Source organism: Emydura macquarii, unplaced genomic scaffold, assembly GCF_026122565.2.
Source record: "Emydura macquarii macquarii isolate MOO-44397 ecotype Brisbane River unplaced genomic scaffold, CSIRO-AGI_Emac_v2 contig_2448, whole genome shotgun sequence".
Lineage (NCBI taxonomy): Eukaryota > Metazoa > Chordata > Testudines > Chelidae > Emydura > Emydura macquarii.
In genome coordinates this window covers 3,277,906-3,296,924 of record NW_027132585.1, presented here as the reverse complement: position 1 = coordinate 3,296,924, position 19,019 = coordinate 3,277,906, and the positions used below count along the sequence as shown (strand labels likewise).

General features: G+C 41.9%; 1 protein-coding gene across 2 annotated transcripts in view; it reads left to right on the top strand.

The window, feature by feature from the left end:
- ANAPC4 (anaphase promoting complex subunit 4) overlaps window positions 1-14,476 on the top strand; it is a 37,651-nt gene extending 23,175 nt beyond the window's left edge. For both annotated transcript variants that reach the window (XM_067562559.1, XM_067562560.1), the window contains 11 exons: window positions 1,785-1,841; window positions 2,049-2,105; window positions 2,752-2,845; window positions 4,046-4,143; window positions 4,647-4,708; window positions 4,801-4,839; window positions 4,923-5,024; window positions 5,640-5,717; window positions 6,639-6,809; window positions 7,592-7,715; window positions 8,148-14,476. In XM_067562559.1, coding sequence (XP_067418660.1) covers window positions 1,785-1,841; window positions 2,049-2,105; window positions 2,752-2,845; window positions 4,046-4,143; window positions 4,647-4,708; window positions 4,801-4,839; window positions 4,923-5,024; window positions 5,640-5,717; window positions 6,639-6,809; window positions 7,592-7,715; window positions 8,148-8,363 — 1,098 coding nt within the window. In that variant the 3' untranslated portion in view covers window positions 8,364-14,476. The remainder of the gene's footprint in view (window positions 1-1,784; window positions 1,842-2,048; window positions 2,106-2,751; window positions 2,846-4,045; window positions 4,144-4,646; window positions 4,709-4,800; window positions 4,840-4,922; window positions 5,025-5,639; window positions 5,718-6,638; window positions 6,810-7,591; window positions 7,716-8,147) is intronic.
- Window positions 14,477-19,019: the final 4,543 nt, after the last annotated feature.

The following is a 19,019-nucleotide window of genomic DNA, read 5'->3' as shown; positions in this document are numbered from 1 at the left end:
TGATTTACCTTTTTAGTGAAGATGGAAGCAAAATTGGCATTGAATACCTCAGCCTTCCTGATGTTGTCCATTATTAGCTGTCCTTCCCCACTAAGTAGAGGACATACACTTTCCTTTCTCTTGCTCTTGCTCCTAATGTATTTAGAATCATAGAATATTAGAGTTGGAAGGGACCTCAGAGGTCATCTAGTCCAACCCCCTGCTCAAAGCAGGACTAACCTCAGCTATATCATCCCAGCCAGGGCTTTGTCAAGCCTCAGCTTAAAAACCTCTAAAGATGGAGATTCCACCACCTCCCTAGGTAACCCATTCCAGTGCTTCACCACCTTCCTAGTGAAAAACTTTTTCCTAATGTCCAACCTAGACCTCCCCAACTGCAACTTGAGACCATTGCTCCTTGTTCTGTCATCTGCCACCACCGAGAACAGCCTAGCCCCATCCTCCCTGGAACCCCCTTTCAGGTAGTTAAAGGCTGCTATCAAATCCCCCCTCATTCTTCTCTTTTGCAGACTAAAAAAGCCCAGTTTCCTCAGCCTCTCCTCATAAGTCCTGTGCTCCAGCCCCCTAATCATTTTTGTTGCCCTCCGCTGTACTCTCTCCAACTTGTCTACATCCTTTTTGTAGTGAGGGGCCCAAAGCTGGACACAATACTCTAAATGCGGCCTCACCAATGCCGAATAGAGGGGAATAATCACTTTTATAGAATGTATATATAATATAATATATATTTTATATATATATATATATATATATATATATATATATATTATCTTTGGATTGCCTTTTATGTCCCTCACAAGCTGTAACTCCTTTTGTGCCTTTGTGTTTCTGATTTTGTCCTTACATACTTGTGCTGGTTTTTTTGTACTTAGTAATTTTTCCATGTTTGCACTTTTTGTAGGATTGCTTTTTGCTTTTCTGGTCATTAGAAAGCTCTTGAAGGAGCCGCATTGGCTTCTTACTATTCTTTGCATCTTTCCTTCACATCAGGATAGTTTGCTGTTGCACCTTTAATATTGTCCATTTGAGACAACTTCCAACAATCTTGAACTCCTTTTTCCCCTCTGATTTTTCTTCCTGTAGGACCTTATTTGCTAGTTCTCTGAGTTTGTTAAAATCTGCATTCTTGAAGTCATTTTTTTTCTTATTCTGCTGATCACTCCTTCCTTTTCTTAGAATCATGAAAATGTATCATTTTATGATCACTTTCACCCAGATAGCCTTCAGATTCGCAACCAATTCCTCCCTCTTAATCAGAATGAAGTCTAAAATGGCTGGTTACTTCTTCTACCTTCTGAAAGAAAAAGTTGTCCCCCATACATTCCAAGAACTTATTATACACTTTGATTTGTCTTATGACGTACCCAACAGATGTCTGGGTAGTTGAAACCTATGAGATTTATGTTTTGGATATTTCTGTGATTTGTTCAAGAAAAGCCTCATCCACCCGTCCTTATTTGTTGGTCTGTAGTAGACTCCTACAGTGACATTGCCCCTGTTCTTTCCCCTCTTTTTATCTTCGCCTAGAGGGTTTCCGCTGTTCTGCCTCTCGCCTCCTTCTGAACCTCATAACAAGTGTGTATTCTTGATGTACAATGCCACACCTCCTCCCTCATTCCTCTACGCACCCTTCCTGAGTAAGCTGTACCCCTCTATACCAATGCTCTAGTCAAGAGATTTTGTCTTTTAGGCTTTTGTCACCTGCCTCCTTGTAACCTATTACATTTTATATATGTTTGAATTACAGTTCTTTTATAGTCTTTCCACTTTTTTATTTTCATTAGATGACTCAGAAAGATATCACATTTGTTGCCGATTTTCTTACTGAACACTTCAATGAGGTAAGGTATTTCAGTTTACTGAGTGCTTTTTTACATGCATCCTAATTCTGTCTTGCTTCAGACAATTGAATTGGAAAGGCTAGTTAAACTAAATTGTTTAAAAAAAAAAAAAAAGTCTCACTATGAAAAAGTATCTAATTTCTCTCGTCTGAAGTATTGTAAAACCCGTATTTTGTATTTTAAAAATTGTTTTTATGTTTGGTTCAGGCACCAGAACTCTACAATCGTAAAGGAAAATACTTCAATGTAGAGAGAGTTGGTCAGGTAAAGTATGAGGCTGTATATTGAGATAAGAGAGACAAGGTATATGGACAAGCACCAGCTGGGGAAAGAGTGACAGGAGGACAAGGGCTAGAGTATTAAGATACGTGGTTATTAAAGAGGGCATGCACTCCTTCTACCTTCCTTCCTGCTGTTCAGCACACACAGAGCTGTTAAGAGTGAAGGACACTATTTTACCTCTGCTTGATTATTAGGGAAAGGATGAATTAAAAATAAAACTAATTGGATTAATACCTTGTAAATTATTTTCCTCCTTTATGTGGTGTATTAAAAAAATAGTTTAAATAGTGTTCTAATGGTGATGGAATGAAGCTGAAATCTGTTTGTTTGATGTCTTCAAATCATGGGGCACTAATATTCTAATCTAAAATTTTTACAGTTTTTCAGAGAGGAAAGGTTTATATCTATCTCTGATAAAATGTTCCACTTTTTTTTGAGTAACTTGTTTATAACCTGATTTAGAATGGACAATAAGACATTTTCTAAAGACCTGGGAAGAAGGCATAAAAAGTGGGTTATATTTTTTTGATTGAGTGAACACATGCATTCCTCCAACACAGTCCTTCAGTGAATGTGTCATAATTATCTTTATTTTAAATGTTTAGTGTATGGCTCTCATTTCTTCCAGTACTTGAAAGATGAAGATGACGACCTTGTATCCCCACCTAACACAGATGGAAACCAGTGGTTTAACTTTCTCCAAAACAGCACACATCTTAAAGGTATTTCATGCTGCTATTATACTGTGAATAAAAGATACATGTGCAGATTTGACAAAATTAATCATGCCTGTTTAGGCATGAACACAAGTAGATTATACTGTGTCAAAAGCAAGCTCAAACTGTGTATAAACAAACATGCAGATCTCATTTCCTTGTAGAGTTGATTCCATACAGGTCCCTACTCCATTTAGAATAAGGTCATAGTTTTGTATAACTTTTTTCCCCTATGTATTATGGAATCCCACTCCCTTGTACATTCTTATCTCCATAATGTAAATTATACATAAAAAAGTTGATGTTCATAAGAATTGTTTTTGTCTGTGTCTTGGTGATCTAAAACTCTTCTATAGCATGAACCAAATTATAACACAGAGGCTAACTTGTAGGTCCTTTCTGCCTATTCACAATCATGTAGCATCCTTATGGCAACTACAGCAATTGTTTATATGGCAAAATATATCTGGAAAGACATTTAATATAATTTAGGTATCTTTTCATTTGAGTTAGTGGCTGAAAATAGTCAGCACCAGGTGACCAGTGAACTTTCTGCCACCAGCAGAGAACACTGCATCACACTTTGAGGATGACTGTATAAACCAGCTTCTTGTTAGCATCACAAGTCAGCAAGTATTAAGACATTCACTTGCCTTGTTATCTGTAGATAACTAAACTTGAAGGAGCTAGAACATTACAAGTGTTTTTGTGATTGATGCTATATTTCATGTGCATGGTAGTTTATATTACACCTTCTAATTCAGCATATATTTATTATTTTTCCAGTGAAATATTTGTAGAGAAATGAATTAGATATAGTAAACCCTCAGTAGCAAGATGTACTTCAAAACATTATTAGGAACAAATACATTTCATGCATACACATTTAAGTTTATCAGGCAAGGAAATTCAAACTAAAAATATTTCTGTTGTCTGGACACAATGGATATGTTAAGAGGAAAGAAACATTTCTGGTATAGCAGGATGCTTCTTGAAAAATGTATTTCTAGTTGTTGGCTGGATGCAACTCCCCTGTTTATACCATTTGATTTAGTTGGTGGGGGAGAGAGCTACAAAGAGCAAATAAGACTCCAATTCTGATTTCTATATCCAGACCCACACTTTGTTGTTATTAGAATGCAAACTCATTTAACTGTATCTTTACAAAAACTATTTTTCACTAAAATCCTCATTATTTGTTTGCAGAAAGTCCATTGCTGTTTCCCTACTACCCTCAGAAATCACTGCATTTTGTCAAAAGGCGAATGGAGGGGATTATTGATCAGTGTCTCCAAAAACCAGCTGTAAGTCCTGTTTGTTACAAACTGTGTGTATTTTGGGCCAGCAATTGCTGCTGTTTTGATCTTTTGATGAATTACTCCAAATTGTTTAAATTGAATTTAGTACTCAGTGAAGGTACCACATAGCGTGCCCTAAGGGCTGAAGTTAGCCATAGACTAGGTACGACATACGTGGCAGTACTTCCAGTGTGTCTCAAACCTGTCATGGGGCTGAAAGGGTAGTTAAATCTCCCTGCCTGTTCAGTTCGTTGCTTCTCCTGAGAATCTCACACACAACCAGAATTCATTTTATTTGCCAAGAAACAGTACAGTGATTTAAATAAATAGATAGATAAATAAGTGTCAAGTGATACTAGGTTTTGTGATAAGGACATTTATTCAGTAGGAACTGGGATGAATCTGTCTGTTTCAGGTAAGTTATGATTACTTTGAAAAAGGTAGGGAGGTATGTGTGTAACTGAATAATTCTTTTCTGCATTTTGGAATGTTTTAATGGTGTGTTTTAGGATGTGATTGGAAAATCAGTGCATCAAGCAGTCTGCATGCCTCTGTACAAAGCATCTAAAAGGTATACTTTTTTCCTACATTATGTTTAGAGTTAACTTGTACAGAATTATTTTAACTGTGACCTTCTGACTTTTTTTGGTTTTTCTATTTTAGTGAGGACTCTACACCTCAATTATTTAAATTACCCTTTATGTAAGTATATTGCTGTTCTTACTGTACTTCATTTACCACGTTTTATGTTTTGGTCTAACTTTTTTTTTTTTTTTGTATTTTAGGTGGAATGACAAATCCTCCAACTTGCATTATGTTCTCTTCACAATGTTAGAAAGTTCTGTTTCTAAAATTTACATTTTGAGGAAGCAGACTGATATTTCTAGGTAAGAAATGCATTGGAAATTAAAAAATATGCTCTTGGGGCCTGATTATGTAGCCAGATCTGTCTTAGATCCCATTGCAGGCTTAGGACATTGCTCTACAAAGCCTTCAGTGCTGGACTGAGTTAATTACACTTCCGTGATTGTATGCTTCTTTATTGAAAAGAAAATCTCAAGTATACTCTGCTCCTTCCTTTCAGTGAGTTCTTCGTCCTACTTTATAAATATTCATCTTGGTGAACTCTTTGTAGCTTGTGATATACATTGTATGGTTGTTACACAGATTATCACAGTCTATAAAAATGGGAAGATGGTCTCCTTTTACTCTTAATTTCTTAGAGTAAATCACTTTGTGCCAGTGATCAATAGCTCTTGATGCCAAGATCTACAACACAGTTCTGCAATTTCAGTCCTTTCACCGATATTGTCTTTTGTTTTTCGTTCTCCACACCCCCTCGGTTACTCTGAAAGTGGAAGCAGCATAGATATTGCTTATCTGTCCAAAATCTAAATAGGCTACATAGTCTGTTCCAATAGTTCGTGTAAATCTTTGGAGCCTCGTATTTTGGCATGAATCTTTAAGGACAAATAATACAATTAGTTTTTTCCCTCCTTTAGGTCTGCTAATAATGGACTACTTGCTGTTGATTTTGGAAACTTCTTGAACAACAGTATAAATGAAAGCTCAGACACAAGGTTAGTGTATCTGAAAAATAGGATCTTTAATAATTTATCAGATTGTTTCTTCTAGGGTTTGCTTATTCTATTTGATAATTTGCCCCTCACTATTTACAACTTAGAGCAACTTGCAGGATCAGGTTCTTTGTGGGCAGACCCCTGCACCTGCTTGTATCCTCATTGACTTGCATGAAGTAACTTACATTATTTTGGGCAGGTGGCTTACTTTGTACTTGAACTCAAGTTTAAAGAAATTATCATAATTTTCTAGATGGAAACAAAGTTAGCTTAGCTCTGAAACTGCTCTTGTCTAAGCATGGAATACTGACACATAAAAATAGTGACCCCAAATAAGACCCTAACAAATAATAACAGTATTCATGAAGCGTGTAATGATTGGGCATAATTTCTTCAATGCATTGTCTTTGGGGAAGTCTCTTCCCAGGATTTCCTTTTTCTCTGCTCTCCACATCTCAGAAAATCCATGTCAGGCCAACTTCTCCTTCCAGTGAGGGTTAACTAGATATGGCTGCCTTCAGAGCCAACCAACCAATCAACCCTCTTTTAGCAATGCCAAACATTCCCTGGCGGTTTGCTTGCTGTTTTTGAGTATTCCCATTCTCTACCATTTTGTGCATAGGATCAGACAAGCTTTGGCCCTGAACATCTATCACGTTTTCTGGCATTGCCAGAAAAACCGTGGACTGCCAAGCTTTCTATACCCTTATGTTCATGACTCATGTTTTTAAGTCATTTATGGTCACGGATAGCCATTACTGGGTTAAGAATGTTTTATATGTGGGCTGAGGCAAAACTTGGATCTAAAATATCAAACATAAATACTGATAACTTACTTTAAGATATTTCATTCAGCTTTTTCATTTAGTTTTTGTAAAGCTCAAAGGAATACAACTAAACACAGCATCTGTTTTGCTATAGCTTCTACAGTTGTGTAGATGCACATTTTTATGATGATGAAACTATAACAGTAGTTTTGAAGGAGAATGCTGAACAAGAAGGGAAAGAGAGAATCTTGGCTCAGTTGCCTTTATCTTCAGTGTACATTGACGAGGACCAAGAAAGGGAATTCAGTTGGAATTCTAGTAAAAGGTACGAAAACATTTTCACTGACCTCCTGAAAATTAAGAGCTGAAAAGTGTCTGAGTTGTGTAGTTATGCACTTAACAAGTATGTATTTTAAAGAGGGGGAAAAAGTAAGACCTTTCTTTCTTTGAGGGAAGGAGATGATTACAATTGATTACAATTTCCAATTCTAATGTTTGTGCATGTTTGAGATTGCATGCTACTTATTATAATAAAAGTTCACATCTCTTCTTTTTAAATAATTGGGAGAGCCAATTTTGAGAATGTACTGAGGAAGTAGAAACTTTGTCAGCTTTTGTGTAAGAGAGTTTGAGCCATGCCACTCATAGCAGTACTAAAGCCTCGGGAACAGGAGTGAATGCACAAGATCTGCAGCTGCACTGAGAGGGATAGGGTAACAGAAAATTGAGAAAATATTTCTCTCTCATTCTCACAATGGTTGCATCTATGAATATTATCAATATCTGTTGAAAGAACAGAACTGATTTATCCTTGGAATGAAACATAGAATCAATGCCTTCCCATATTTATTTACATTGGAGTAATAGTTTCAGGGTGAGAAGAGAGATTTTGGGTATACTGTACAGGACTATATATATGTCCAGTAACAAATCTAGACTATATGCAATTGGATAATTATGGTCTTAAATACTTATTATTTTGTTGCCTGTGATGCAGTAAAACTTAATTCTGTCATTTTTGTCTGAAGTTAGTCAGTGGTATAGTTGCTGCTTACACATGTGCGTGCACACACACACATACAGAATTTCTGTTTTTACTACATATAGACTGGATGAGCAATCTGATGATATTCCTACACGGACTGTCTTTTTGGAGAGTCAGTGGAGAGTGCTGGAGAATATGAAAGCTCAATACGTTGCTGTGAATGGCATTCGGAAAGTTTCCTGTGTGGTAAGTACCATGTTTACAATCTAGCCTAAGCATCATTAAGGGAAATAGTTTGCTGGTGCTGTGACTAAAGCAGTTGATACTGTGCATCTGTTACTCCATTGGCACTTGTTTTTTTAAAAAAAATTATTTATATCCTCTGTTTTACTACAAGATCTTTAGAAAGGAGGATGCAGCCATGCATTTTCATTCCATAGTGGAGAAAATTTATAATAATAATTTTAAATGTTTGCGTGCTCCTGTGTAGAGAGATTAGAACAGGTTAGTTTAGTCATAATATTTACCTTCTAAATCAATCGTAGCAACGAAATCACTTTGTCACTTTAAAAGAAAATTAAGGTATATTAAATGCTGTTTTTAAAGGCATTGGCCAACATTTTCAAATTAATTTTTTCTAATTATTTTATTAATGAGAATGTCTAAATATTTCCATAGCTAAGTTCGAATCTCCGTCATGTCAGAGTGTTTGAGATGGATGTAGAAGATGATGGAGAGGCAGAAGAAGAGGAGGAGGAGGAAGAAACAACTCAGGTTGTGTGTGGTGAACATGAAGAGTTGAATCTGTCTGCAGATAACCATGATAGTGTGTGTGGTGGTTCTGCTGAGCTGGCAGATGAAATAGAAGGACATGAATCAACCCTGGATCCTTGACCTAGTCCTTGATATTTGTGCCTTTACTATAACAAAGAAAGGTGAAGAAACTAACAGCTAGCTTCAAACCATTGATATTTTTCTTTGTACTGTACTAAATATAATATCAATGTTATGGATGTTGTAGAATACTACACGACACCTCAAACAAAACCATTTCTCCAGAGTGTGTTTACTGAATGTTTTTTCTGTTGCAGTGAGTTTGGCGCAAACACAACAGTTTCTTCTGGAGTACTGCAGTTTTGAATGTGGTGTGGAGAAGAGGGTGCGGGGGGGAGAGACAACCTAGAGTTTTAAAAGGACATACCCAGTCTGTCACCCAGAAATGTATCTACCTGAGAAGAACGTGTTATAGGGGCCAAATTTTCAGATGGGTGCTTAATGTTTTTTGTCCAATTGAGGGGTGCAAATACTGTGCCCTTGAAGCCAAGGTTTACGTACCTATATGACTGACACACAAGTTTGTAGACTTGTATATGGGCATTTGGCTACCTAAGTTTAGCTGGTGCACACTTCAAAACTTTGACCCATACTTTTGTTATTCTTGCTTGTGTTATTGGGAATCCAGACATAGTTAAAAGAAAACCCCCTGACCAACCCATTAAGTTTGTTAGACCCCAACTATGTGTGTGTTATATTGTATGCAACAGAAGTATATTGCAACCTGTGGTCTGGTGTATGAAACAATTCTAGAACACTTTTCCCTGTGTATTTTATGATGAAAAATTATATTATTAAGAGAATATATTTTTCTATTCTGATGTGTTGTAAGTGCCATGTATGCTTTGAATTTTGCCATATTTCCCTCCTTTACTAATTTATGGTTTTTGTAGGAGTGGTGCTCAGTGTGAAACTTGTTTTAAAAGCTGAAAATGTTTGCTTGTTACTTACTACTTGGCCTCCTCCTTTGTTCAGTAAGTGTAGCTCAACTCTTAGAATTAACAGTGCTGCTCAACACAGAATCCTTTTATACAACTGGTGTGAGTGAATTTGTGTAGTTTGAGTTGGGAAAGTTGACTCTTAAAAAATTATCACACTTTAAAAATACACAACTATTCTCTACTCTCCCCCTTCAAAAATCCAATACTTGACCACGTTCATGTATCAGTTGTCTTTGGAAGTGGAGAGAGAGGGGCAAAGATGGAACTTAACCCCCTGAAAAACTAAGTAGTTTTCAACCAGCCCCATAGTCTGTTTTTGCATCCTGTGAATGATAGCTTTGAAGAGTTTTCTGAATACATAGCCTATAGAGCTGGGCAGGAAATAGTTTTTCATCTTGCAAAAATTTGAGATTTTGAAAAACTTTCCTTTTTCCACATTGGGACAAAAGCAAGACTTTTTGAAGTTTTTCTGCCAAAACTAGAGCGAGAGAGACTGACGCCAAACCTATAGCTATGGCACTCACCTATGATGTGGTAAATCCATCTTCAAGTCCCATCTTTGCCTGATTTGAACTTGGGGAAAAAGAAAACATAGGAGAGAGTTCTAATCATTAGGCTATAGAGTCAGTCTGTCTTTCTCAAAGTCTCCTCTTGGAGGGAGCTCTTCCAACTTGACACTGATTAACTATTCCTTGGGGGTTCTCTGTCCTTCTCAGGTTTTTGATCAGCGTTTCCATCCTGAATCTGAGAAACTATTTTGTCAAAACTGACTCTTCCCCACACAAATTTTCAGTTTTGAAGAATCTGCATTTTCTGACAAAAAACCCACCACTCCCATTTTGTTGAAAAAGAGTTGACCGGTGCTGTTCATAAAGGATGTAGTTTTATGGCTCTTAATTATTCATTTATTTGTTTAGCTTAGACATAGGTTGGGTTTGGAAGTTTGGGAAATGATCCTTTTGCCTGTTCATGTTTTCAGAAATGTTTGAGAGATGAAACATGGCTTTTTGTAAACTCTACTACTCAAGGATATAACCATATCCCTAAGCTTGGTGTAATATATGAACTACACGTGCTCCTCTGACTCAGATCCTTATCTTGTATGTTGTTACTGCAGCAAGCCTGTGCCTCTGCTCTCAAAGTGCTAATCTAATTTTTTTTTTTTTAATCTAGCACTTGTTGCAGATCAAAACCTACAAAATATAAATCTATTGTTCGTGTTGGATGTTTCTCAGTGATTTTTACTAAAAACCATGAATTGGTCATGGTCCCCCTACTGCTGCCCAGTCCAAGTCTTTGGCACCCACACATCTGTGGTGGTAGATCACCTGCATTTTAGTGGGACTCCTGTCTGATCTGTGGATGTGGTAGCTGCCTAAATTTTCCCTGCTGCCATCTGTGCCACTGAGAAGTGCTGTCTTGCAGTTTCAAAAGAGCCACCTGCATCAGCACTAGCTCTTTTGAGCTGATGTCCGGCCCCAAGAACTAACTATCGTTGCTGACTCAGGCACATGAGAACTGCAGTAATAGTCCTCCAGGGAAGGATACACGAGGGAAGAGGAGCGGAGTCTTCACCTACCCTTGGGACCCTCCTTGGAGGCAGAGTAGTTAGAAGAAGGCTGAACCTCGGTGAGGGGAGAGGAAGAAGAAAGGTGTTGCCATATGGAATACCTCAATGGCGGAAGTGGAAGAGAATGGGAAAAGGGGAGGTTTAAAGTAGAGAGAGAACAGTAAGGAGAAAAAGGAGTGTGGAGGTGAGAGAGAATGGTGACACCCTCTAGGTCAGCCCAGATCTGAAGAACAGCTGTGTGTGGCTTGAAAGCTTGGCTCTCACCAACAGAAGTTGGTCCAATAAAACATATTACCTCACCCACCTACACCCTCTAGGTTAGTGACTTGTATTTAATTATACGCCTCGCTACCTGGACAATATAGTACAATAATGTTCAACTGAACAGGGATACCAGGAAATCTCCTGAGCGACCTCTGGCCCCAGCAACAGTGCAGGTTTAAAGTAATTAGGGTATGGTGTTAATGAGGTCTGCCTCTTTAAGACAGACAGAGACAGGTTTCTTGGCATTCTCCCCACCTCTAGGGGGCACCACACACCCGCCTCTGTCTCTTGGAGGGTAGCAGCTTCTGCCTGCTTGGATGTTGTGAGCCCAGAAGGCCCTGCGGGGGTGGGCAGCACTGTGATGGTCTCTAGGGAGGCTCCAGTGCAGTGGGGCTAACGGCACTCAGGTGGAGGGCACTAACCGCAGCAGCCACCTGGTAGTCCATGCCCTCGCTCTGTGGGGCAGAATGGGCTGATAGGTGGCACCTAGCAGCAATGGCAAGAAGGAACCTGGCCTTGCAGTTAGACGAAGCTGAGGTAGGTGAGTGACTCAGTGGGAGAGAAGAACAGACGGGGAGGGCATTTCTCTTGATTTTGGGGGTTGATTTGATTTGTGGAGGGTCTTTTGATGGGATGAGGTCATGACCGATCTGACTGAATGGGGAGGGTTTTTAAGAGAGGCTGTGCTGCAGGTGAATGGGTCAGTATGTGCATAAGGGGAGAAGAGGGATGGGTGAGTCCATACGTTTTCTATGTGGTGCACTGAAATGTTTGTACTGAAAGCACCTAACTGATTTGTAGAAGTCAGTGGAGGTGCATAGCAGTGGGCTGGAAGTTTTGGCAGCTGAAGAGGCCATAGCCAGGGATTTGGCATTTGAGAAAGTACTTGGATTATTGACACTCTAGAAGAGGCACCTGTGCTTTTTGGCAACTGGGCGGGGTTGGAGTTCCTCTCTCCTTATAGGCATGGTCTGTGGTGACTTGAATTTTTTGTGGCAGTGCTTGAACTCCTTCATACCCACTCTTACCCACTGCATCCACTCCAGTATTGGCCACAGCAATCAATAACAATGGTAAAGCAAATTAGTTTAGATATATTGCTAAAATGGTGGCCAGCTAATGTTGTACAATGCTATCAGTAGGCTTCATAGTCAATACCACATGGAGCAGAAGGGGGACAGTTAACATCTTTCATTAAGCTGTTGTTTCAGGCGCTGCAGACTCAGGAAAATAATTTTGTATTGGCTTACGTTCAATTTATGTTTGGGAGGTATTTTTACCAATGATGAAGGCTAGAAACTCACATTTTAACTGAAAGCAGTATTACATGCAGCGAATTCAGCAGCCCCAGAAGTGTGGAATACATTGGGCTCTGCTTACGTTACATCAATATTATTGGATTCTGTAGTGACACAACTGGAGTTAAAGAGAGAAAATAATCTAAAATTCATCAGAATGAGCCCAAATTTTCCAACAGCTGGGCCTTAGTAGCCACCAGCCCTCCAATATAATTGAAGACCTATTAGCAATTGGTGTCTGCATACACAATATTGAACAGAAGTAGCTGAGCTCCCCTTCTGCAGCAGAGGAGGCTTGGGGGGGGGCAAAAGATTCCTCTTAATTGAAAATGAATTGGTTAAAATCAAGGATTTCCTCAGAGACTCATTTTGCTGGACCTCCCAAACAGCCTTAGATGAGCTCCTTTATAAGAGAGTCTATTAATCAAGCTGTAGACTCTTCCTAGGATGCACTCCATATCCTCCTCTTATCTGGTCAACGATTACAGATAAGCATTCAGGGGCAAAGGTAATGAAATACTGGTGAGATATTTATTTTAGACTAAATTGATGAAGTAACCAACCATTTCCTTAGGCAAGCTCAAAAAGAACCTGCTTAAAATGTTACTGTGAACCAAAGAATAATAAATTTTATCTCTTGGATGTGGAATTGACTGACTTCCCATTTATCACTTGTTGGGGGAAGAGGAAGGATTTAGATTAAAAAGAAATGGATAAAATGTTTGATTTCTCTTTTAGATACATATTTTTTAATTTTCTTGTCCTACAGTAATATAACTATATTGGAATCCACATCTCTATTCTTTAGTCCTCAGAATTATGGGAGTTTATGGTGTGGCATTGTTTTTAAATATATATTTAAATTGTTTTCAAAGTAGGTTCATTTTACATGTTGGTCATTTAAATGAAAATATATAAATCAATACTAACTTTTAATTATTTTTAAAAAAGTACTAAGGTAAGAAAACAAGCTAGTGAAGTAAAGCAGATGAGAGCTGAAATGCTATCATTACAATACATAAAAATAATCTCCTTTAAATTGGCCTGTTTTCCAGAGTTTATTTAAATATGTATTAATCCTTTGAGAACCTGAAGTTATATTTTATAAATGGGTAAATGTAAAATCTCATGTTATACTGTTAGATTAAACAAAATGTAATATTATGAGTGACTAAATTCTAGTTAGTTGCTTTTCTGATTTCTTGCCCTAAATAGTTGGTTAGTTTTGCTGTGTACTGTTAAAAGTTCCTGTGTTTTTCTCCTGATGTGATTGCATTTACCCATAGATTCATAATTTCTAAGGCTAGAAGGGGCCACTATGATTATCCAGTCTAACCTCCTGTATAACACAGGCCACAGAACTTCCCCCAAAGTAATTCCTAGAGCAGATCTTTTAGAAGAACATCCAATCTTGATTTAAAAATGGTCAGTGATGGATACTCCACAATGACCTTTGGTAAATTTTTGCAGTGGTTAATTAATTAACTAGTGTTCACTGCATAACAGAAGTCATGGAGGATGAATATGGAATAGACATGCTGAGATATGGCTAGAAAAAGGTCATTTGAAATCTTAGATCAGCTTTGGAGAGTATATACAATTAAATTGGAGAACAGAAACTTAAGGAATTGCTTGTTAATTATGTGTTTTGATGAGACTCCTGTGGGGGAGAGAGGGGTGGTCCAGGGATGGCTTTTAGTTTTTCTATAGCATCTATCATCCTGGTATCTAAATGTTGTTGCATTGGTTAAACAGAAGCAAACCAGAAATCCTTACAGGCCAAATTCCACCCTCTGTTATATCTGTAACATCTCACTGGAAATGGCTGGGAGTAACTGAAAGCAGAATTTTGCTTTAAATCCCTCCTATCTTTACAACAGTCTTTGGTTTCATCTCAGGACTCACAATAAGTGACTGTAGTTCATCTGTCTAACTCATGATGAGAGATTCCATCATCATTATTCTTATGACAACCGTCTAATGTCTATAGATTGTTTTAGCTGCACCTGACCGACCAGTTTATTAGTTTTGGTTCTCACTGATATCTTTCACAGAGATATGCAGTACTTCCAGTCACATGGAGTCAAGGACACAACAACTTACAATAAAACAGAAGAAATCATTTGCTGATCTCTATGTCATTTACATCACATACTGCGTCAATGTCTAGACCGCAATAAAAATAGAGATTAAAACAGTGCTGAGTACATGTTTTGAAATTAAAAGGCTGCTACCATGTTTAAAATGTTACATTAACACTATAATACATGATTAAAGCTTTCAGTGTCCAAGTACACATTCCACTTCCAACACTCCAAGTTTCAGCTCTCTGCCTTTATAGATAAGGCTATATGCCTGTCTATATGTACTGATCAAACCTGCGCAAGTTACTTGGCTTAATAGCAGGACTTTCACTTTTATGTCACCCCAGATTTTCTTTTCACATGCCAGGGGCTCACTCTTTATAATTATTATTTATATTACAGTAGCATCTGAAGCATGCAGGGTGCTGTACAGAGGAATAGGAACACTCGGGGTATGGCTGAAACATTACAGCGACAGAGCTGGGCTGCTGCAGTGCTTCACAGCAGACACTCACTACAGCAATGGGAGGGATTCTGCCATCGTTGTAGTTAATCCACCTCCCATAGCGGTTGTAGCTAGGCCAATGGAAGAATTCTGTTGATCTAGCACTGTTTACACCAAGGGTTAGGTTGGCATAACTACATCTGTCAGAGTTGTGGATTTACCTCTGAGATACATAGCTATGTGAGGCCTGGTCTACACTGACAATGGAGGTTGGCGTAACACCGTTTACGTCAACCCCCTGAAGTATGCACTGACACGTATTTATGCCTACCTAAGTCGCAGTAAAATTTGACTTAAAGCCACCTCCACAAGTGGCGTAGTGCTGACATTGAATTCAGTGGGTTGAATAAGCATCAGTGTAGGCATAGCACAACGTAAATCAACATAATTGGCTTCTGGAAGGTATCCCGTAATGCTTTGTTCTGACCACTCTGCACATTGGCACTCTGCTGCACTGGGGCCACGTAAACAGGAAATAGCTCCTTCCCGCAAGCCCTGGCAAATTTTGAATTCCCGTTTCCTGCTTGGTCAGTGTGGAGGGAGCTTGCCAGCAAGGCTGATCATAGCGACTGCATGCCCCAAATGCACTCCAGCTTGGAACCAACCTGAGGTCTTGGATCTCATTGGTCTGTGGGGCGAAGTGTCTGTTCTGGCTCAGCTCTGAGCCACCAAAAAAAATTTGGATACCTATGAGAGGATATCTCGCAGCATATTGGAGAAGGGGCACAACAAAGATGTGTAGCAGTGCTACGTTAAGATCAAAGAGCTGAGGCAGGCTTATCAGAAAACGAGAGAAGCTAACAGCCATTCTGGCTTCTCACCCAAAACATGCCGCTTTTACGAGGAGATGCATGCAATTCTCAGAGGAGACCCCACCACCCTGCCACCATGCTGTGTCGATACCCCTGGGGAATCTGAATCCAGGATGAATGAGGACGAGTCCATGAACAAGGATGAGGATGAGGAGAATGGGGGGCAGGTGAGTGTGGTATCCCTTCTCCCTGAAAGCAACACAGGAGCAGCCCACCCAGATGCAGGAAACCGTGACTGACCAGGATGCCGCGGAAGGCACATCTGGTTAGTATGTACTGCAAATTGCATGTCTTTGATTATATCCCCTGTGTAGATTCTTGTACCAGCAGGAAAAAGTGCGTGTGGTGGTGGGGCTGTGCTTCCTCGTACTTGGTGTGCTTAAGCACCGAGTTCACCCCGGCAAAGATTATTTATTTGCACAGGGATGCTTTGAGAATCCTTCATGCATATATCCAGGAAGCTTTCATGCAGGTACTCTGCAATCCTTCGGAGAAGGTTTCTTGGGAGGGGAGCCTTATTTCTTCCACTGCAATAGGACACTTTCCCCTGCCACTCTGTTATTAATTGTGCAGGCATCATTGCGGAACACAGCAGAGCAGCATAAGGGCCAGGCCTGTAGCCAGGTGCATGCAGCAAATCCTCCCTTCCTCTTCGAGTGATTGCTCTTGTCCATTCCAATGCATGCCACAGGGCACGGGTTCCCGGAACTTTTTTCCCCTTAGCAGACCCTGTAGGGTCGGTTCTGGAGCCCCCTGAAGTCCCGCGTACATGCCGCGGTATATGTGGCACTGCCGATCCTACGGCCCCTCAGTTCCTTCTTTTCGTCCCTGGCGGTTGCTGGAACGACTCTTGCTCTCCGCAAGTACCATTCCCCTTATTGAACTTTGTTGTCATTGTTAGATAGTTAAGTAGTTGTTAAGTAGAGTTAGTTAGCATATATTACAAGCCCTCAGGGCTTTGGGTGGCCAAGCTATGCCCGGGTCACCTGGCTTTAAACCTTGAGCCTCCTGCAGGAAGGCTTTCTTGCTTAGTGACCCCCACGCCCACTGTCTCAAGTGCTTGGGGGAACAGCACAGGAGGAAGAAGTGCAAGATTTGTAAGGCTTTTAAGCAAGGACCCAAAAAGACCGGGACGTTAGGCTAAAAGCCATCCTGATGGAGGCAGCGCTCTGTCCGGCCTCCGAGCTGCCCCGATCCATCTCGGCGCCGAGCGTCTCTTCGGTGCAGAGCGCACCACCAGCACCGGCTTCGACTCGGCACAGAGAGGCATCTCCGGTGCTGAAGAAAAAGAAGAGACAGCGCACGGAGCACGGACACTCCTCTGCATCACCAGTATGGGCAGGGTCGAGTGAGGAGGTGCACCAGCCGCGGCCCGTTGAGTCTTCTCCAGTGCCTGCATCTCCGAGCAGGGAGCTTCTCCTGACTCCTGGGAGTGGGGGAGTGCCCCTGCCAATGCCGTCGACACCGGAGGCTTGCCAAGCAGCACGAGCCTTGATGGCCTTGCCCACGCCTCCGCCCCTTCTCTGTGGAGGGAGAGAGGGCTGGTGTCTCCCAGGCAAGCCCACAATGGGTCCCCCCGAAGGGCGGTCGAGACCCCCAGCAGGGGTGGAAAAGTCTCCCGCTGGACGGCCAGCGAGGGTAGAGCATGGAGGCTCCCCTGCCAGCAGCTCCAAGTCCAGCTCGTCGAGCCAATCCTCCCCTCAGCACCGAAGTCGGTCCCCAACGCCGGAGGCGGCACAGACAAGGGTGCGCTGCTTGAGGGCTACCTCACGGCACAGGGACAGTTCACGCTCCCAGTCCCCGGTACAGAGCCGATCGCCCGCAACTATGCAGTACAGGGCCCGGTCACCGGCGGGGACCCCAGCGCCGAAGGCTGAGCCTGCACCAACGTGACACAGATCCTGGTCCACCAAGTCGGGTTCGGCACCGTGAAGCTCCTGATGGCACCGCTCCTGTTCCCCTCGAGGCAAACGGCACCGGAAGATGTCGGTGCCGAGATGGCGGGGGTCCACATCGAGCTCTTCAGAGTGTGCCTCCGCTAGCTGGCACCGATCGCGGAGGCAGAGGCGGTCCTCGTTGTCTGATACATCAGGGACATCGAGAGGTCGGTCCCCGGCATGGAGCGGCACCAAGGGCCGGAGGTGAGCTCGGCGCCACCGCTCCAGTGGCTCCGGATCTCAGAGGAGCAGGGATGCCCGGGGGACCAGCCGACACCCCCATGAGTCTCCTCAGCTGATGCCGATGCCAACTCCTGGTTGGCCCCAGGGTCAGTGTCAATGGCCTTACTGGGGGCCATGGTGAGCCCCTTTGGGACAGGGGACGCTGTCAGTCCCATCATCAGGAATCCAGTCGGTGCCCCCTGCACTGGACAAACCCCGTAAAGACCGTTCCTCGGACAAGGAATCAGACCCTGGGGAGGGACCCTCCACAGGTGCACCGCGTCGCCAGGGGGACAAGTGGCCGCAGACCTCCTCCTCCTCCCCAGATGAAGCAGCCTCCAGAGACCACCTGAGGGACTTCAGGGCGCATCAGGAGCTGCTTAAGAGGGTGACCTCTAACTTGAACCTAGAGGTCAAGGAACTAGTGGAGGAAGAGGATACCCTCTTCAACGTGCTGGGGGCAGAGGGCCCATTGACAGTAGCTTTGCCCGTCCATGACAGGGTCCTTAAACTCACTAAGGCCCTGTGGCAAACCCCTGCCTTGGTCGCCCCTACATCCAAGGGGGCTGAGAAGAAATACTGTTTCCCAGCTGAAGGGTTTGAGTTTCTCTTCACCCACCCGGCCCCGGGAACCCTGGTGGTGGATGCTGCCAACCAGCGGGACAGGCAGGGGAATCAGGGGTCTACTCCCAAAAACAAGGACAACAAAAAACTAGACTTGTTTGGGAGAAAAGTTTATTCGACTGCGGTACTGCAGTTTAGAATTGCCAACCACCAGGCCCTGCTGGGCAGGTACAACTTTAACTTGTGGGACTCCCTCAGGTGGTTTGCTGAGGCTTTGCCCCAGGACTTCGCCACAGTCCTGGAGGAGGGGATCACAGTGGCTAGGGTGGCGCTGCAAACCTCCAGTGACGCAGCAGACTCGGCGAGCAGGGCTATGGCCTCCGCCATCGCTATGCGGCGGTGCTCGTGGCTGCAGTTCTCGGGTCTATCACAGGAGGTGCAGCAGTCCATTCAGGACTTTCCCTTTGATGGGTCGGGCCTGTTTTCAGATAAGACTGATGCGAAGCTGCACGGCCTTAA